Below are 20,322 nucleotides of genomic sequence, written 5' to 3'. Positions count from 1 at the left end.
CGGCTATTTATTTATTAATTATTTTACTGAAATGACTCTTTTTTTTCTAAATGTATATATTTTTTCCAACTTTTTTTATTTGAATTAGAAACAGGATTGTTTTACATGACAACCCCATTTCCCTTCTCCTACCTGTCCTCCCCTACCCGCCCCCCCAACTAAAACCTTATCTGTCACATATCTTTTCTGCTCCCCCTGGATGGTGAGGCCTTCCATAGGGTGTCATCAGTGTCTTTGGTTTCCTTTGGGGTAGGGCCTAGGCCCACCCCCATGTGTCTTGGCTCAGGGAGTATTCCTCTATATGGACTGGGCTCCCAAAGTCCACACCTATGCTAGGGATAAATACTGGGCTTCTACAGGAGGTCCCACTGATTTCTGAGGTTTCCTCACAGAAACCCATATTCCTTGGGTCTGAATCAGTCCCATGCTGGTATTCTAGCTATCAGACTGGGGAGCAAGATTTCCCGGATGTTCAGGTCAGCTGTTTCTATGTGTTTCACCAGCATGGTCTGGACCTCTGTGCTCTTCACTGGTCCTTCTCTGCATCTGGGTTTCAGTTCAGACCAGTGATTAGTTATGGGTGTCTGCTTCTACTTCCACCAGCTGCTGGATGAAGGCATATAAGTCAGTCATCAATCTTATAATCAGGGAAGGGCATTTAAGGCAGCCTCTCCTCCATTGCTGAGATAGTTAGCTGGTGTCATCTTTGTAGATCTGCAGACATTTCCCTAGTGCCTGATTTCTCTGTAAACCAAAAATATCTCCCTCTATTATGATATCCCCATTCTTGTTATCGTGTATTCTTCCCCTGACTCATATTTTCTGTTTCCTCATGTCCTTGGCATCCCTCTTCCTCTCCCCTTCTCATTCTCCTAGCTCCCTCCCCCTTCTTCCTGTGCTCCCAATTTGCTCAGCAGATCTTGAACCTCTCCAGGGGACCATGTATGTCTCTCTTAGGGACCTCCATGTTTATTAGCTTCTTTGGCAGTGTGGATTGTAGGCTGCTAATCCTTACTCTATGTCTAAAATCTGTATATGAGTGAGTACATACCATGTTTGTCTTTTTGCGATTGGGTTACTTCACTCAGAATGGTTTCTTCTAGATCCATCCATTTTCCTGCAAATTTCAAGATTCCATTTTTTTTTCCACTGAGTAGTACTCCATTGTGTAAATGTACCACATTTTCTCTATCCATTCTTCGGTTGAGGGGCATCTAGGCTGCTTCCAGTTTCTGGCTATTACAAATAGTGCTGCTATGAACATTGTTGAACATATGTCCTTGTTGTATGAATGTGCTTCTTTTGGGAATATGCCTAAGAGTGGAATTGCTGGATCTTGTGGTAGATTGATTCCCATTTTTTTGAGGAGTCGCCATACTGATTTCCAAAGTGGCTGTACAAGTTGGCACTCCCACCAGCAGTGGAGAAGTGTTCCCCTTTCTCCACATCCTCTCCAACATGAACTGTCATTGGTGTTTTTTTATTTTGGCCATTCTGACAGGAGTAAGATGGTATCTCAGAGTTGTTTTGATTTGCATTTCCCTGATGGCTAAGGATGTTGGACACTTTCTTAAGTGTCTTTCAGCCATTTTAGATTCCTCTATTGAGAATTCTCTATTTAGTTCTGTACCCTACTTTTTAATTGGATTATTTGGCATTTTGGTGACTATCTTCTTGAGTTCTTTGTATATTTTGGAATTCAGCCTTTTGTCAGATGTGGGGTTAGCAGTCATAGAAAGAATAAAATTATTTTTCTGTGTATATGGAAATCATCCTCATGGATGTATTGTTCATATTGTTTTAATGGCATGCATGTAGGAATAGAATCTTGATTTATCATCATGTACTATTGTGGGCCAGTAATATAGTAGATGTGTAAATGAACTGAATATGAAGGCTACTTAGAAAAGGTTTATCATCTAGTGGGATGTCGAGACCGCCTCGACCAGCAAGGAATACCTAACGCTGAGACTCTTCCTTAAGCAGTTTACTCAGGAAACTTAAACAATCTTCTGACCCCTGGGAAAGCCCGCCCACAGCTTAAAAGCACTCTTGCCAGCCAACCCCAGAATGCCACGTGGCTAAGGCGGATAGGCTCGCATTTGCTGATGCAAGTTTGAATCTTAGACCAAGCCAAATAAGGAGTTGTTTATTCCAGAGAGCGCTCACCCTCGGGATGGTGGAAGGTGGAAACCAGCGCCATCTTTAAGGCGCGGCACATGGCACCTCTCCACAGTTCCCCCTTCTTTGTTAAAAAACAGAGTGGGTGAAGATAGAGGCCCGATCCCTGGTGTGCATACATGGGATAGTGTATTGGTGACACCCACAAACTCTATGCCTGCGGTGACCCAAACCCATCCCGTACCTATTTTCCCAGGGGAAGGATCTTGGGTACAACCTTCATGCAATCAGGCTTGTCTTCCAAGGGCAGCCTAGCCACATACAAGCAAACCCTCGTGCAGTGCTTAGCCTTGCACCCCACTTAAGAGAGCATTTTAGTTCTTAATAGTGGCCAACCAGGCCTGGGGGGACTGCCCTGCTTCTATGGCAGTAAAGACTTGAATAATCATAGCTGCATCTCGCTTTTGTGTAGCCCTAATCCTGCATATACACCACAGGCAGACCAGGGAGACCATAATCAAGAGGCCTGCTAACGCTCCCATGCCCGCCTACTCTTTCAAATGATCCACAGCAGAGTTCAACTAGGAAGTCAGGCCGCTCACAAGGGATAGGTCTATTTGGGTGGAATTCACATGCACGATAGCCATCCTGAGTTCTCACATGGTGTCTTCAAACTCGGATGACCAATTCTGTATTAGAAACTGAGATAATCTTTTAAACTTTGATTGGTGGTACCAGGCAAGCAAGGCGCAACTCTGAGCAAACTTCCCACCAGACCTGAGGGCAGTGTGAGGCTCCTTCGCCACGCCTCCACCATCTCCTTCCGTCATATTGTAAGGAGGTGACGAGGACTGGGTTTCAGCTGGGGTTTCCCTTTCATTTTCAAGCTCCAGGAACCTTTTGAACTCGGGCTTCTCCTGTTTTCCTTTTATCCTTTTTACTTTGGTTCTCTCTAGCTGCTCTATTAGTGCTTGGAGTTCCTCTTCATCCTCTGTGTCCCCCTCGGAACTGGAGGACTCTATCTCCTCCAGTTCCTTAAGACTCTGGCAGATTTTCTCACTGTTAGCTTTCTCGGATCGCTCCTCCTGAAGGGAGTCAAGAGCAGCCTGTCCCTGTTCAACTGCCTCACTGCATCTCTTGTCCTCCAGGAGCCCCTCAATAATCTCCAGATAGAATGGACACCTGGCTTCAGTGTCCCCTGTTCCCAAGCAAAATCTAGGTCCCTTCCCAATTTTTCCCATGAAGGGACTGTAAGCTGTCCAGTGTTTGCAAACCAGGGTGCTATTATGTCCACCTGCTCTAAAAATTTATCTAGGGTGCTTCGTTTTAGTTTTAAGCCCTTCGAGTGAAGCAACTCATTTTGGGCCACAAAAATTGGGTGTGAGATCGACGCGCCCATATTTAGCACAGCACAAAAGTTTTCCCCCCTTTTTCTCTTTATCTACGGAGAAAGGAAAACTTTATCACCGCTCTAGTAGTGGTCTGTGTTTTTTTTTTTTTTCCCTTTCTCTTTACCTACAGAGAAAGGAAAACTTTATCACCACTCTAGTCACAGTCTGTAGATTTTCTGCCCTCTTCATGGGCCCTTAATTTTATCCCTCTTACCTGGGACTTACCAGTGCACTGCCCTGGCTGCAGAAGGTTCTGATTCTCTTCAGAGGAGAAATTCCCCGTACGGGCCACCACTTGTCGCGACCACCTCGACCAGCAAGGAAGACGCAACACTGAGACTCTTCCTTAAGCAGTTTACTCAGGAAACTTAAACAATCTTCTGACCCCTGGGAAAGCCCGCTCACAGCTTAAAAGCACTCTTGCCAGCCAACCCCAGGATGCCACGTGGCTAAGGCGGATAGGCTCGCATTTGCTGATGCAAGTTTGAATCTTAGACCAAGCCAAATAAGGAGTTGTTTATTCCAGAGGGTGCTCACCCTCGAGATGGTGGAAGATGGAAACCGGCGCCATCTTTAAGGCGCGGCACATCGAACCTCTCCACAGTGGGACTCTCATATGCACTCAGGCTCTTCCTATGTCACTCTGAGAGTCATGACGTTTTTCCTGGTGACAGACACCCAGTTGAGATATGTATACCAGGACACGTTTAACACTGGGTGCTATTCTTTAGCAGCAAAATAAGTTGGGACTATGATATTTATGCACCCAAAGTGAACTCCTATAATGGTCTTCATCCTATTGGTATTTAATGTCTGGAAATAGCAGATTATTCTGATGACAAGCTGCACCTCTCATTCTGCTGTTTGAATACATGGATGAGTTTGGCATTTATTTAAAATCAAAATCGAACCCTTTCAAATGAGGAACCTGCTGGAGAAAGCTTCTTGGAGAAATCAAGAAGTACCAACCAGTGTTGCCTGCAGAGAATGATGTGTTAACTAGTGTTTCTGGTTATGGGGCAGGAAAAATGAATGAATTACAGACGAAAACTCAGCATCAGCCACCCTTCTTATTTATCTGGGTTCTGAGCTGTGGCTTCTACCACAGGAAAGATATACCACACAGAATAAAGGCTGTGGATCTGCTTTTGTTTCTCGTTTGACATTGGTGATTAAAATTCATTGTGAGCAATGGAAATGGAAACAAAAATCTATTAAGAAATACAAATGCCCATATCTCCATCCCTGAATTCATGAGTGTCCACATACATCACAATTTATTCACCCCATTTCTCCATAGCAGGAAAATGCATGGTTCTGTGAGTCTTCACATTGTTTTGCCTAAACCCCCACATTGTGATTTGGCTTTACTCTCTCTCTGTCTTTTCTATTGAAAACATGTTTGATCATTAAATAAACAAACAAACACAGAGTTCTTGTTCTGTGCCAAGCATGGAGGTTAAATGCTATGGGGAATTCAGAGAACACAATAGGCACATGACCCTCCTTTCATGAAGACAGACTTCAGTAAAAAAGGAAAAACAAACAATAAAATACATAAAATTTATTTTTGGTGCTTGAGTTGTTAAAAAATAAAATACTAATATCAGGTAAAGACAGAAACTTCTGGAATGCTGTGGTGGGCTTGGTCAGCACTGCTCACAGAATTAAATAGTGTTAGCAAAGAAATTTTATTTGAACAAGGGCTATTTGGGTTGGGCATATTATTTAAAGAATTAACCACTTGAGAAATTAGGGAACAAACACCCCAAGAAAACATGCGATGGAGAAGAGATTTACCTGCAAACTGGTATTTCCCCCCATGGTAGAGTTGAGGGTGCTGCACCACCAGCTGGGCTCTCCTGACTCACTGCAGCTGTGACCACACAGTCAGTCCTTAGCACCAGTGTGTGAAAGAAATGTAAAAGGGGCCAGTTTTAAGGCACGCCTGAGAATGAGGACATGTTGGAAATTACATGTCTAGTCAAGTTGTGTTTATAAGGACATTTTAGAATGGAGTAAGTGTTAGCGTTGTATACACTTAAACTCATCTCAGGGGTGTGGTTTTGACACAGACTCAAGATCAGCCCAAGAAACTCCCTTCTGCAACTTCACACAACCCCTAAGTAATTGTGTGCTCTTCTCCGCAGCTCCAGAGCAACACTCAACATTCTTACTGTGGGTGATAAGCATAGAAGAGAAATGGGTCTCCTTTTCATCTGGGACCCTGAGTTCTCTGGGATGTTCCTCTACCAGTGGGTATTGGTTTATGTTCTCAGACACTAAAAGATATGCAATAATGCAAAGCACCTAGGACCATGGCAGGTGTTAACAAGAGACCACTGGAACTATGCTGTGCTGAGCCAGCCCAGCCCTTGCTGGCCCTGGGATGGCTGGTCCTGCCCCTGGCTGAATATTGCAGCAGGAGAGCTGGACCTACCCCTCAGGGGAGAGCTCACCCCCCCCCACACACACACTAGAGAAAGATGGTCCCACCCCTCACCATAAGCTTGCACCTCACCTAGGAAGCACAAAAGAGCTGACCTTGTGGTTAGGGACACAAGTGAGCCAATCATGATGACATGAGAGCAGGAGAGCCAACCCTGTTTCTCCACATCTGCCATGTGGTGGCATGGGTGAGGCAAAAATGCCACCCCCACCACACATACCTGTTACCAACTGCAGCAGGTAAGAGAGCTGGCCCTGGGTTACAAGAGTGAGAGAGCTAGCACTGCTCTACATCAGCTACAGCACAAAGGAGGCAGGCCCTGCACCCTGCCTGAGCAGCATACTAAAGCTGACCCTGTTGTGGGGATCCCAGGTAAGCCAGCCCTGCGAGTTCACCCCACTGTCTCTAGTATGTTCCCTACAGCTATTGGGAGAGAGGGCCCTATACCTTGCCTGGGCAAGACAGTAGAACTGGCCCTGGCAATATGAGTGAGGGGGTCCTGGGTCTGAGGGCCTGAGAACTAGAGAACTGGCCCAGCTCCTAGCTGTAGAGCTCATCTTGGTAGTGGCAATGAGGGAAAGCTAGGGAGCTGACCAAACCCACTCCAGCATCTATGAAACATATAAACTGCTAGAGCATGTCAAGGGAACAAACCTACTAATCCAAAACAGCAGGATCTCCATGACATAGACCAACAACAGGGTATCCAAGAAGAGTTCCAGTAAGAGCCCATTATTGGTGGCATAGCAGAAACCAAAGACCTTGAACCAGAACAAAAACTCGTGATAATGAACACTTGCAAGTCAAGATGAACAGACTAAAGGGTAAACTCCGTGTTTCAATGAGCCGTACTGCAGCTTTCATGACAAGATTTTGTGTTTGGTTTTATTTTTGTTTTGTTTGGCTTTTGGTTTTTAATTTTGTTTTGGGTTGGGGAAGGGTGACAAGGACAGAGGGTAGATTCCAGGGGACAGGGAGATAAGTGGGATTGGAATGCATTATGTGAAAATCCACAAAGAATCAATAAAAGTAAGTACAACAAACAAACAAAAACGCCTAGGAGCTTGGCTGCTTCCTGTGTCCCAGTTAACATCCAAAGTATTAAATCCTCACGCCCTAGCTTCCAAGGGCTGTGCAGGATGAGGCAGCCTTGTTTCCTTCAGTCTTAAAGCAAAGGACAGGGGCCTGTCATACGCTAAGCTCCTCAGCTCAAAGAACTACAACACAACACACCCATATTCTGAAGCAGCTATGAAGAGAACCTCATTTTGGTGGAAGAACTTGTAATCTTTATCACACAAGAATGTTGATAAAGAGTCACTTGCAGACATATGTCATTAGAAATGACACTTCCTGCCAGCAACTTCTATCACCTGTGAGTGGGAGACAAGTTTTCATATGAAAATGGCTGTTCAACCTCTTACATAATCATTTAAAGTTTGAAATCGAAGAGCAGGCAGCAATATTAGATGGTGACAGTGACCAATGCAGAGTAAATCTCTTCAGAAAACTTCAAGGCAGAAGCTGCATGGCTAATGGTATCACATAGACTATGCAACATTACCACAGAGAAAGGCCAATTTATTAAATGTGGTTTCAATACTCAGGACTGGCACAGAATAGATGGGTTCTGTTAACCCTCCATTCCTTCCTCATTGCCAGCATGTATGAATTTATCCTTATTATGGGTAGGCTAGAAACCCTTGGCATAAAGTCTGTCTCTGCAAACTCGTGCTGAGAGACATTTCCAGGCTCCTCCATTCCTTTTTAATTTGCTTGTTACACAACCCCAGAGATCAACCCAAGTCTCCCTAACATTTCACTGTAGCACTGAGCTCAAGCTTAGATTTTCCAAATAAAACTCTTTTTTCTTTGAGTAAACTCTGTAGACTAGAATTTTGTTAGTGACTGTTGGAGCCTGCTAGAATGCTAGGAAAAATGTAGGCAAAAATCTGGTCTGGTTGGTTTTTATTTCCCCCTTTGCCTATTAAAAAATAAGGAAGTGTTTTGGGGACAATTTCCCTTCAAAATCTGTTTCAGTCTGTCATGAGGTTAATCGGTGGATAATTCTGAAATGAAGAAACAGAAAATACTGATTTATTCATCCTGTGAATCTTGCATACTGTTCTTCCAAACAGAATAGTATACACACATTGTCTATGAGTGTTTAGCCTGCCTTCCACCCTCTCTTCCTTCCTCCTTCCCTCCCTCCCCACTTCCAGGCAAGAGCAAGGCATCTAGAAAAGTGTTTGACTCATATTCAATACTTAGTAAACACTGGGTGAATGAATGTCTGCTCAAGTGCCAGAAAGATCGAGGACAATAATTTGCACATATACTTTATTGCACACATACAGTTATTGAATAATGTGTGCGAAGCAATGAAAGGCATTTTTGTCAAAAGCATCTGAAATTGGCTCAATCAAGATGATCAGGTAGAAACTTCCCCAGATGGGGATGGCTATAGAGAGCTTGCACAGTCTCAGGCGTTCTCTGCTGATAGCATATCTGATTTTCCAGATTCTGATGGCTGGCTGTAAGTGTTACCCCCAGAGAGGGCTGGGAGTGAGATCACAGTCTGGATTTGGTCACAGCCTGGCTTCACACACATCACCAATCACATCTTTTAAATATCTCCCCATTGAGTTCTCTCATTGCACCCAACACCCCACACATAATACAAGCTCAATAAAGAGTTGTCAGATTGATTAATGGATTCTTTAAGGAGGCATTGTTTCAGTTGTTTAAATTAAACAGATTTCTGTAGCAATTGAGAAGTAAAGGAGCCATATCCTGGAACCTGGAACACTATGGAGAATCTGTTTCAGAAACGAAACAAGTTTTCTAAGAATTTGAAATTATTTCCTCGGGACATTGGCACCTTTTATATTGGATCTATCTATTACTGGTAAATGTGGTTTCATGAGTCCTTCTGGATGGAAGATTTGTTCCCCAGTTAGTGTAAGGAAGTTAACGTACTGTTAAGTGCTGTGCATAGCAATAGAAGTCTATTAATAATACATATGTGCAGTTTGGCTAGCAAAGCCATCTGCTGTGGAGCAAAGAGTCTTGCACTTCAGAGTAGCTTTCCATAATCAATAGCCCACTCTATCCAATAAAAAATTACTGGAGCATAAAATGTATAAAGGCTTGACCAGTTCCCTTATGCTGATGGTCTGTTTGACCAAAAAAAAAAAAAAATACAAGTTAATTCTTTTCCAAGTGCATTTACAACTTTCAAAGGACAACAGACATTATCATAAATTAGTCACACTGCAGAGCACTGATTTTTAATACACACTCACATTTAATTTGAATACCTTTTGCTGGGGTTTCAGTTCAAGGAGTGTTTGCAAATCTATATGTGTTCAATCAAAACATGACTGTTAACTAATGCAATTATTCTATCAATCTGTCATCATTAAATCACTTAATATTCTCTCCCATGTTCTTGGCTTCACATCTCAGCTGTTAGAAGACAGAGAGGGGAAGCTCATATTTTAAGCAGCCCTGAGCCTTATGAAAGTGTCAAAGCTTAGATTCAGAAGGCAGGGGCTGCCATGGAACTGGTGTCTTATGGCTGTTAGAATCACTTTATGACACATTGGTAAGATAGAGATCTTCAAAGAATTGTCACTGAACACTTCTTTGTTTCTAATTTTGGCTTTGCTCATTTAGGAGTGCTGTATTCATTGCCTGAAGAATAAGAATTTTAAACTCCCCCTCCCTTTGTTTCTCAATGTAGGGGATGGTTTTAGTTATAGAATTCCTTATTGCCAAGCTGCTGAAATTATTTAATTCCAGGACTCCAAGTCACCCAGTCCTAACCTAGATTTTTGTCTCTTGAATTTTCTATGAGAAATGTATTCCTACATTTGAAAGACTGCTCTTTGAGTTACCATTAGTATCTTTTACAATGCTTAATACTTTGGTTATTCGAAATTGATACAATTCATCCTGCCTCTCTCCTACTCCACCTAGTACTCTTGCCCTTCCTCAGCTTCCCAGCTTCATGTTCTCCTTTTAATGTTAATTTTAGGATATATTTTATTTAATTATGTGTATGCATGTGGATGTGTGGGCACATGTGTGTGTGCACATTGTGCAGTTGCTCACAGAGGTCAGAAGAGGATGTTGAATCTCTTGCAGCTATAGTTACAGGTGATTCTAAGCTGCCTGACATGGGTGCTGGAGACTCAACTTGGATCTTCTGCAAAAGTAGCAAGTACTCTTAACCACTGAACTGGATCTCCAGCCCCATAATATTGGTGATTGTACTTTCATTGTCATTGTTATTACTATTAAACTGTTATTTAGACTGCATATAGCACCTGAAAATGATAGCATCTCAAATATTAATATTTATATCTAGTGCAGATATACTGATTTGACCACCAATGGGTAATAGGTTTCAGGAATGAGTTCATGGGTTCAGAAAAATAGATTCTAGAAGTAAACAAACAGGAAAGACCTGAATTGCTCTCTTAAAATGTATGATTGTGTCTCCCTGGTATCTGGAATTTTAACACCAATCTGGAGTTCTATCCTCTGAGTATTTAGTGCCAAGGAATTATCCTATTTATATATTGGGCAAGGAAGAAATGCAGCATCATTCTTTACTCTTCCTTTTCTTTTCCATCTTGCATTTAATCTTTTAGAAAGTTGTTTCCACCTTCAAAGTGCATCTAGAATGCAACTACACCTCTCCACACTTATCAGTACTTCTGCAGTTTAGCTACCCTGGACTTATAAAGATTTCTCTCTCATCTCTCCTTTCTCCACTTAACTACATTCTTCCTTCCCTTGTGGGTTAGTATTTTAACACTTAAATTACTTCCTCTTGTTGCTATTATCCTCTCCAAACTTCCCATAATTTCCCATTGCCTTTGGGAAATCATTGCCCCTACACTAGCCTGCAAGGCTCTCTGTGTAGCCTGCTTTGGGGTCTCTGTCCTTAGACACTAAGGCTTAGAGCATCTCTCCACTCACAGTGGCTTCTGTGTTTCTTAAAGGCTAAGCCTTCTCCCAGCTTGACTTTTGAACATGTTCACTGACCTGCTATAACACTGACACATACTTGGTCCTCTGCTCTCGGCCTCTTTTTCTTTAGGACTCAGGTATTCCTTGATGAGGCTCTCTTTCTGTCCATCTCTCTCTTCTGCTCGTCTGATGCCATGTTAGATACTGAAACTCTGAAGTCTGCCTATCCCACAGGAAGACAGATATCTTCCCTGAGTCTTGAAGTCTGTCACACTCCCTGTTGTCTGAAGTCACTCACAGCAAACACATAGTTGCATGTCAGAATGCCATTGCTCAGAAAAGGGTGGGTAAACATGCCATGAGCTAGAGACGAACTTCCTTTCTGAGCAGCCCTATCTCTGTTCCAGGTGGAGTCTGCTTGGCAGATATTTTCTGGCTTTAGTCTCTGGTACATGACGTTACATTGAGCGAGCTCTGCTTTAAGAGGCATTGGCCTCTAGTGTAAACTATATTTGGAGTCCTTACACTCCCCTCCTTGGAAGCGGGTGGAAGTTTTAGAGAGACTGGAGGTGTAGCCTCTCACTAACATCAGGGACCCCAGAGTTGTGACCACATGAGTAAATGGTGGATTTACCCAAAAAGAACTGACAAGGGAGCAATGTGGGGGATTTGATTTCAGGGCATTTTTGAAAAAAATCACTCACTCCCCTTTTAGAAACTCCTCTTTGGCAACTGATAGTGACGATTTGAATTTTCACAGAGAGTCTGTTGCTTGACTTTTACTTACTCCCCCTTGTGAATGGCTTTCATCTCTCTGAAATATTGAAATTTAACCTTGAGACTCTATAGTAGTCTAATTATAAAACGAATGGTTGGTCAATGTCTTGATGTTGAGAAGTGTTATTGGACAGACATCATTGACAGGCATCACAACAACCAATGGAAGATACATGTTTTTATTTTAGTCCAGGATCCAATTCCTCTATCCAGTACCAGTGCTTGCTGGTTCTTGCAATACCCAGGTGGGCAGAGCATCTGTTTTTCCTGAGCTTGGATTCAGTTTCACTAGCATGGGCTTTGTGGCTTTTCCATTCACTGTAACAACAGAGTCAAACAATATTCTCTTTGAATCCTACCTTACCACTTACCTGACATCATAATGGCCAAATAAATAAATGACATGTTTATTCTCATATTCTCTTGAGCCAGAGTATCAAGAAAAAGCAAATTGGTCCTATAGACATACCAGGGTAGAAGGCATGGAAATTCATTCATTTCTTTCCTTTGTTGTTCATCTGCTCCATTGGAGGCATTATGACAGCTACTTTCAGAGTATTTCTTCAGCAGAGGACATAGGACTCCAGTTTCTAAGACTCTGTATTCCCTTCCTAAGCAGGAGAGCAGAACGAGGGTGTGTAGAAAGTCGCTAGAGTTGGAGACAGGGTTTTGCAAAGCTTGGTGGTTGACACAGACTCACCCATTAAAGAAAATGTCGCAGGCAGGCTAGGGAGGCAGCATTTGCCAAGGTCTACCACCATAAGCACTTCTAAAGAAGAGAGAGAGCAACGTTTAGCTGAGTGTACTCCTTTGATTTCTTATTCTGTCAGATCCTAGAGACACTCTCTCTCAGGTTGGTGGAGTTCAGGGCGCTTGGTTTTTGTGGCTGCTGGGTGATTTGTGACTAAACATAGCTAGGCTTTTGGAAAACATAAAGTGAAAAGAGATGAGCAAAGACTATGAAATGACCCGTGTTAAAAAGGGAGCAGAAACCCTTTACTGGTCTGCTGTTTTCTTTGCCTCTTGCTGAGTTGATATTTTCTCAGGGATGGGGAACAATAGGGATAGTAATAAAAGTCCCATTTTTCTTTAGAGATTTTTGTCACTTGCCAGTGAACGGAAGTTGGGCCCCTCTGGTTAACGATCTACCAACGGAGATTTTGTTTCTTTATGTAAAACCGTAATCATTAAACTTTCCTTTTCATTATCCTTCACAATGATTTCCAAAATCTATCCATTACTAATTATTACAGGTTGTGAAAAATTAATTGAATAAGTGGTTTATACAAAGTAACCTATTCCCCTTTTGGCTTGCAATGATGCTAAACTGTTTTGCATGCTCTTTTCAACATTTTGTTTGCTGGTATAGGAATGTGGCATTAAAAATACCTAATCTAGGACTTTTTAGAATTTTAAAACTTATTCTTTGATAGCTTTAAATATATATACAACTTTTCTTGATCGTGTCCACCTCACACTTCCCTTCCAACCCTTTTAGGCTTCCCCAACAAAACTCCCTGCATCCCTGTGCTCTGTCTTTCTTTTTCTTAAATAAAACCAGCAAAGTACAAATAGTGCTGTCTGTATGCCCATGAATGGGCAATAGCACCCTACCAGTAGCTACAGCCCTGATGAAAGGGAACTCTCTCTTTCTCAGCAGCCATCAACTCCTCGTGACTCCTCAGCTTGGAGTGGAGCATTGAGAGTCACTTCCTGATCTACACTGGAATTTTAACTAGACTGATCTTTCACAACTTTAGTGTCAGTAACCACAGTAACTTGGCAACAGCCATGTCATGTCCAATGGAAGCAATCTTCCCCATCCTCTGGCTCTAGCATCCTTTCTGTGTTCTCTTCTTTAATTTTTCTTGAATATCAGGTTTAAAATAGTTAATACAGATATTCATCCATAGACTGGACATATCTATGGCTGAATATCTACATTAACTCACAACCTCTTATTCTTATTACTTTGAGTAGTCTCTGCATTAACCACTGGTCATTGTAAAATAAGCTTCTTTTTGCCAGAAGCACAAATCTACAGGTACAAACACAAATATTTATAAGGCAGTTGGATAACATAAACATTTAGTAAAACAACAATAGTAGGTTTCTCCTAGTGCTCATAACCACCTGAGCTGTGAATTGACTATATTTATAGTGTCAGACAAGAATTCCCTCCTGTGATAGGCTTCAAATCCAACCAGAGAGTGGTTGGATACTCCTACAGTAGTCACGCCACTATTGCCCTGGAGGGACCATCTTATCTGGCTGGACAATGTTGGAGCATACAGGGTGCAGTACTAGGTAAGACCAAATATATAACTATCAATGAAACCCCCATCTCTGTCTCTGTCTCTGTCTCTGTCTCTGTCTCTGTCTCTCTCTCACTCTCTCTCTCTCTCTCTCTCTCTCTCTCTCTCTCTCTCTCTCTGTGTGTGTGTGTGTGTGTGTGTGTGTGTGTGTGTGTGTGTGTGTGTGTGTTTGTGTGTGGGGGTGGGGTGGGGCAGCAATGAACAAATACACAGAGAATGATAAAAGGATATGGGGGAATGGGAATATAGCTCAGTGGGTAAAGTGTTTGCCTATCATGTGTGAAGCCCTAGGTTGAAAAACCAGCATTACATAAATAAGGGATAATAGTATATAGCTATAATTGGAATACTCTGGAAGTAGAGTTAGGAGGATCAGAAGCTCAAGGTTACTCTCAGCTATATAGCAAGTGGGATACATTTGCCTCTGTCTCAAGCAAAAAGAGGTTGTGTGTGTGTGTGTGTGTGTGTGTGTGTGTGTGTGTGTGTGTGTGTCAGAGAGAGACAGAGACAGAGACAGAGAGAGAGAGAGAGAGAGTATGTGTGGTATAGTGAAGAATATAAAGAGGATTAGCTTCCATTATATGACAAGTTCAGTGTTTGCTGTGAATGAGAAAATAGAATTAGAGATCAAGTTGATCAAGTTGAAGGACTAATAAGTAGCAAAGCTCCTATTCAGATCAGGTTGGTGGGATTCTTAAGAACCATGGTCTACCAGTCATAAAGCTGGGGAACCAGCATTGGACTGAACCAAGCCCTCTGAATGTGGGTGCCAGTTAGGAGGCCTGGGCAGCCTATGGGAACTCTCGCAGTGGAACCAGTATTTATCCATAGTTCACAAATTGACTTTGGGAGTCCATTTCCTCTGGAGAGATACTGTTTCAACCCAGATACACAGAGGAGAGCCTAGGCCCTCCCTGAAATGATGTTACAGACTTTTATGATCCCCCAGGGAAGGCCTCCCTACCCTTAGGGAGTGCATACGGGATGAGTTGGGGGGGTCAGTGGAGAGGCATGCGAGGATGGGAGGGAGAGGGAACAGGGTGATTGATATGTAAAACAAGATTGTTTGTAAATAAAAAATAAAAGAACTGTGGTCTACACCAAATGTATTGCCAATGGTCTACACCACAATATATACTGCACACAGTGTGTTTGCTGCAGTTACTGGCCTTGGGGTCAGCTGTTTATTAGAGAAAGAGACTTCTTCAACAGAGTCAAAGAAGAAGAGCCCTTGAAGGTAAAAAGTTGAGTAACCATCCAGTCCTACAGTCAGTCACCAAGCTCACTGTGCTTTGCCATGCAACAGAGCTACCTGTGTCCATCCCACAGCTCAGAGCCAAGTCCTCACTTATGCAACCCTAGGGAATGGGATGAGAAGTTGGGAATGAGTTATTCCTTTGGAGAAGTGCTGCCTCATGCTCTGAGGAGACCTGACCTGCTCTGAATCTTACTGTTGAAATTAGAAGAACGTTATTTATGTTTACCTGTAAGGAAGATTTGACCTTGGAACCCCAAATTCCTTGCTACCCCTGTGTGTAGTAATATATTTGCATATAATGTTTTGTGTGGTATGCATGTGGTCATGTAAGTTTGTTTGCATGTGAGTGTGCATGTGTGTGTGTGTGTGTGTGTGTGTGTGTGTGTGTGTGTGTGTGTGTGTGTGTGTGTGTGTGTATGATGTGGAAACCAGAGGTTAATAGCATGTATTTTCCTTAATTTCTTTCCACCTTGTTTTTTGAGACAAGGTCCTTCACTAATTCTGAAGCTCATGCATCCATCTAGACTGGCTGACCAGAAAACTCCAGGGGTCCTTATTCCTCCATATCCAGCCAGGGGGCATACCTGAGAGCTGGGCATCTGAACTCTGGACCTCACACCTGTACAGCTGAACTATCTCCCCTGGAGGCCCTTGTCCACAGATCTTTAAGGCTGGGGAAATCGTGTGGAAATGAAGTAATAAGGGTGAGGGAGAAAACTCGAGTTGCAACAAGGCTGGATGAATTGTCTGCCTCTTCATCTGTACAATGAGCTTCATACAGACTAATGATTCCAGGCCTCTAAGCTCTTTAGAATAATAACATTCCCTGTGCAGGGTTTGGTCATTATCAAGAGTTTTAGATATCCTCATACATATTGCTTGATTTTCAATTTCCCTCTTGTTTCAGAAAAAAAAAACATGGTCTTCATGACATGTAATAATTATTATATTTTACTTTTATCATAAGCAATCACATTCCTGTGCAATCTTTCCTCACATCTGAGAATGTTCTTAGGTTTTCTTTGTTATTCCAGAAGGTAATGAGTCTGTGTGTATGTATGAGGATGCTGTGGGTTATATTAATGATTTGGGCTTGAGGGATGCTGTAGTAACCCACAAAAGGAAACTATGTCTGAAGATGTTAACCCAGGAATGATTGTGATAGTTTTGTTTTCTGTGAATTGTATATAAGCTCTATTGTATTTTGCTATTTTAGTTTTATGTGTTTTAAAATGTTTCTTCACCAATTAATTATAAAACAGGAAGACAGATTTGTAAGTCAGCTTAAATAGCTGCATGCTGCTTGTGTTGAAAAGTATTCATTGACTAAACAAAGTGACATACACAGTGTTAACACATTTTAATAAACATGTAACACACATTTTAATGAATTCAGCTTAATTGCTTTATCCAGTGTCAAGGTGTTAAATGGGGAGAAAATTATTTCTACATCATGATTGAGATGTTAGAGACCAATTTGGCCTATTTGAAAAGAAAATGCCTGCAAGAGTATACATTCCTCTGCTAATTGAAAATACTCATATACTCATCCGGAAGTCTGTCTGGTAACTCCCTAGCACAATTTCAGCTGCCATATTGTGTTTCCAGATCCTTCCTCTAATTCTTCTCTTTCTCCCACTTCATGGTAAAACATGCCCACAGCTTGCCTTACACACATGTCATTTGCCTTACTTTCCTTCCTTTAGTCTAGTCACTCTGTGCTGTTTGCCGTCACAATGGACAGGTGTGCTTTTCTCTGGGAAATAACAGAGATTTAATAATCCAAAGCCAGGAGACTTTTTCATCCACAGTGAGAAAGAGATTTTTGTGCATGTTTGATGCTGTTGCTTGTTTTCTTCAGAGGTGAATACTTTCCTCATTGCTTCTTTTTCTTCTTCTTTTAAACAAATCAAATTGAACAGGTATTCCTGGAGAACCTCTGAATGGAAGGAATGCCAAGTCTCTCTTCTTCTGGAGCAGCAGGACCCACTTTGGCATGACACAGGACCAGTCTGTGGTGGTGGGATCCAGACCCGGGAGGTATACTGTGCCCAAAGTCTACCCGCAGCTGCCTCATCAAGGGCCAAGGAAGGTAGGCAGCTAGCTACTGGCAGAGGGGTTGCTGGCTGGAAGGAGAACCCACCCCAGTAACACTCATAGATTTTTTTTCCTAACTTGCAAATAGATATTTATTTATTCTTTGAAATTTTTATACATCTTATTTCTATCCCATCTATTCACTATTACCTACTATCAAATACCCCAAGTACCCTGCATTCCATCACTCTTCTAACTTCATGTCTTGCTTTTTGGATAATAACCCACTAAGTTCAACTAGTGCTTCTCATATGCACATGGGCAGGGGACCAACCACTGGGGCATGGGCAGCCTACCAGTGGCCAGTCAAAGAAGAGAGGTTTTTGCCTCACTCAGCTAATATCAACTGCTCAGATTTATTCAAATGTACTGATTGAATATACAAGAGTGGAGAACAATGCTAACATCCTAGAAGACTACACAGTTTCTATCAGATGCTTAGAAAATTGAGGCTGAATGAACCCTCTGCAGGTGTGATGGACTTGCTGTGTGGAACTTTGGGGGGCCTTTGGTTGGGAAGACAGGAGTCAAGCTTTCTTATTATGGAAACATGTAGCTTTTATTATGTAAAGCTTTTCCTGCTAGATACACCATTTTGACAAGTCCCAGAGTTCTAGAAGCATCTATAGATCTGGGCTTAAATGATCACCTTTTGGGATTTAGTGCTACTTAAAAAAAATAGTAATAGCTATTTTCTTCTGTAATTACAGTTATGAAAATTGACAACTTACATACTTGGTGTTTCAGGAGAAAACAAGACTGTAATAAGTCTTCTGAACTTGGAAAAGAAGGCATTTAGATTTGAAGCTCCAGATTATCCTCTCAACTGTTGAGGATTCTTCCTTTCCATCTCCCCCTTCTTTCCTTTCATTCATGACTGCAGCTCAGGGAGCTTCAGAGACAAAGACTTGACCATCTATGACCTATCTATTTTCTGCTTTGGCTTTGTATCTTCTATTGAAATTTTATCTTCCTGAAGTTTCTTCTATAAAGCACAATGATCTTCTTTTTAATAAATCTATTTCCAATGTTTCTTGTACCATATTTCCAGCTTTGTTAATGAAAAACTGCATAGTGAGAAGTATCCTAGACATTTTTTTTTTTTATTATTGTCAACTGGACACAACCTAGAGTCACTTGGCATGAACTTCAGTTGATCAATGGCCTTGATCAGGTTAGCCTCTGAGCACATCTGTGAGAGAGTGTTTTGATTGGTGATCAACACAGAAGTATTAGCACATTGTGGGGAGCACCATCCCTAGGCAGGTGGTCCTTGGCTAGTGAGCGGCATCCTCCATGGTTTTTCTTTCAGTTCCTGCTTGAGTTCGAATCCTGATTTCCTTCCCTTAGCAATATATATTGTGGCTAAGAATTGTGAGCCCGCTAAGCACTTTGCAAGTTGCTTTTAGTAGGAGTGCTTATATCACAGCCACAGAAAGCAAACTAGATTAGGCAGGGGGACTCAAATTAGGAAAAGCTTGTGGAGATGACTACACAATGAAAGAACAAGCAAAGAAGAGATGCTCATTACAGATTGAGTACCATTTGAATAAAGTATGGAAGAATGAAGATACTATTCTAGGACAGGGCACACTTCAGTGTAGCTGGACTTTCTTTTCAGCTTGGTCCACAGCTGATTAGCCCTAAGTAAGCATACAGAGATACATTAATTAAAAGTTGTTTGGTCAATAGCTCAGGATTCTTATTGGATAGCTCTCTCTTAATTAGTAACTAATTTCTATTAATCTAAGTATTTTCATGTGGTCTTATCTTACTGATAAAGGGTCCAGACCTGTCACTCCTTCTTCGGCTACATGGCGTCTCGGGCCGCCCCTCTCTGCTGCCTCTCCCCAGCATTCTCCTCCTCTAGTAGCCTGCCTCTACTGTCTGCCTGGATACTGGCCAATCAGCGTTTTATTCATCAACCAATAAGAGAAACATATATGCAGAAATACACCCCCATCACTTCAGAATTAATATTTGGGTTCCTGTGCAAACACTGAGCAATTCAGAAGCCCTCTGTTCTGAGGCAAGGGATGTCTGGGCTTACAAACACACTGATGTGTGACTCAACCATGTCTTCTTATGCAGAGCTGAATACAGCAAATGAAGCTCTTTTCTAATATAGCACAGCCATACAGACTATACCAGATAGACTCACTTACTCTCTAGCAATCATCAAAGGTTTTATTTTGCTCAGTAGTGCATGTGAACCAGCAGGAGCATTTGTCTGTTACTTTCCTTCCTTGTAATTCTTTCATATGTAACCTTTGACAAGTCCAGTGGTATTCAAATTTCTTCTAGACCCAAATTAAAAGCAAGAGAACATTTGAGTTTCTATTGTAAAGTACAGTGATAGCTTGTCAAATTAGGTCAATAGGATTTAACTATTTCCAACTTTGGTAATAGTAGTAATTAAACTGTAATTTGCTCTGGTAGTAATTAAACACACAAACTAATGACATTTCTTTTTAAATAAATTGATTAACTTATTTATTTATGTGCATGCACACGCATGCATGTCACATGCTTATGTGTAAATCAGAGGACAAGGCCTGGGAGTCAGTTCTGTCTATACTACTTTGGATTTGGGGATCAAATAAAAGTTGTGAGGCTTGGATAGGCAATATCTCTCCTACCCCATTAAATTTGTCTTTAATCTGGTAACATTTGTTTCAAAAACATTCTGTCATGTGCCAAGCTTTACTTTAGTCCTAGGTCCTGTCATTATAATGGTATCCCTCCAATAATTCCCTATCTTTTCATTAGGAAAGCAATGTGATAATTATGCTTTGGTATCTTCAGGTCTTGTGATCATTGCAAACACTGCACTTTCAAAACAATTCAAGGACCCCTGAAGGTAATCATCATGGAAGAGCCAGTGCTTGTCAGAGGTCCACTGTTATTGTAGGTGGAGAGAACATAGGACCTGAA

At 41.8% G+C, this 20,322-nt stretch overlaps 1 protein-coding gene across 1 annotated transcript in view; it reads left to right on the top strand.

The window, feature by feature from the left end:
- The window catches only part of Thsd7b (thrombospondin type 1 domain containing 7B), a 706,540-nt gene that overhangs the window by 183,294 nt on the left and 502,924 nt on the right, over positions 1-20,322 (top strand). The window contains exon 4 of the mRNA XM_027417733.2: positions 17,214-17,383. Within this exon, the coding sequence (XP_027273534.2) occupies positions 17,214-17,383 (170 nt within the window). The remainder of the gene's footprint in view (positions 1-17,213; positions 17,384-20,322) is intronic.

The sequence above is a fragment of the Cricetulus griseus genome, chromosome 5 (assembly GCF_003668045.3).
Source record: "Cricetulus griseus strain 17A/GY chromosome 5, alternate assembly CriGri-PICRH-1.0, whole genome shotgun sequence".
NCBI lineage: Eukaryota > Metazoa > Chordata > Mammalia > Rodentia > Cricetidae > Cricetulus > Cricetulus griseus.
This window is presented reverse-complemented; position numbering and strand designations above follow the sequence as displayed.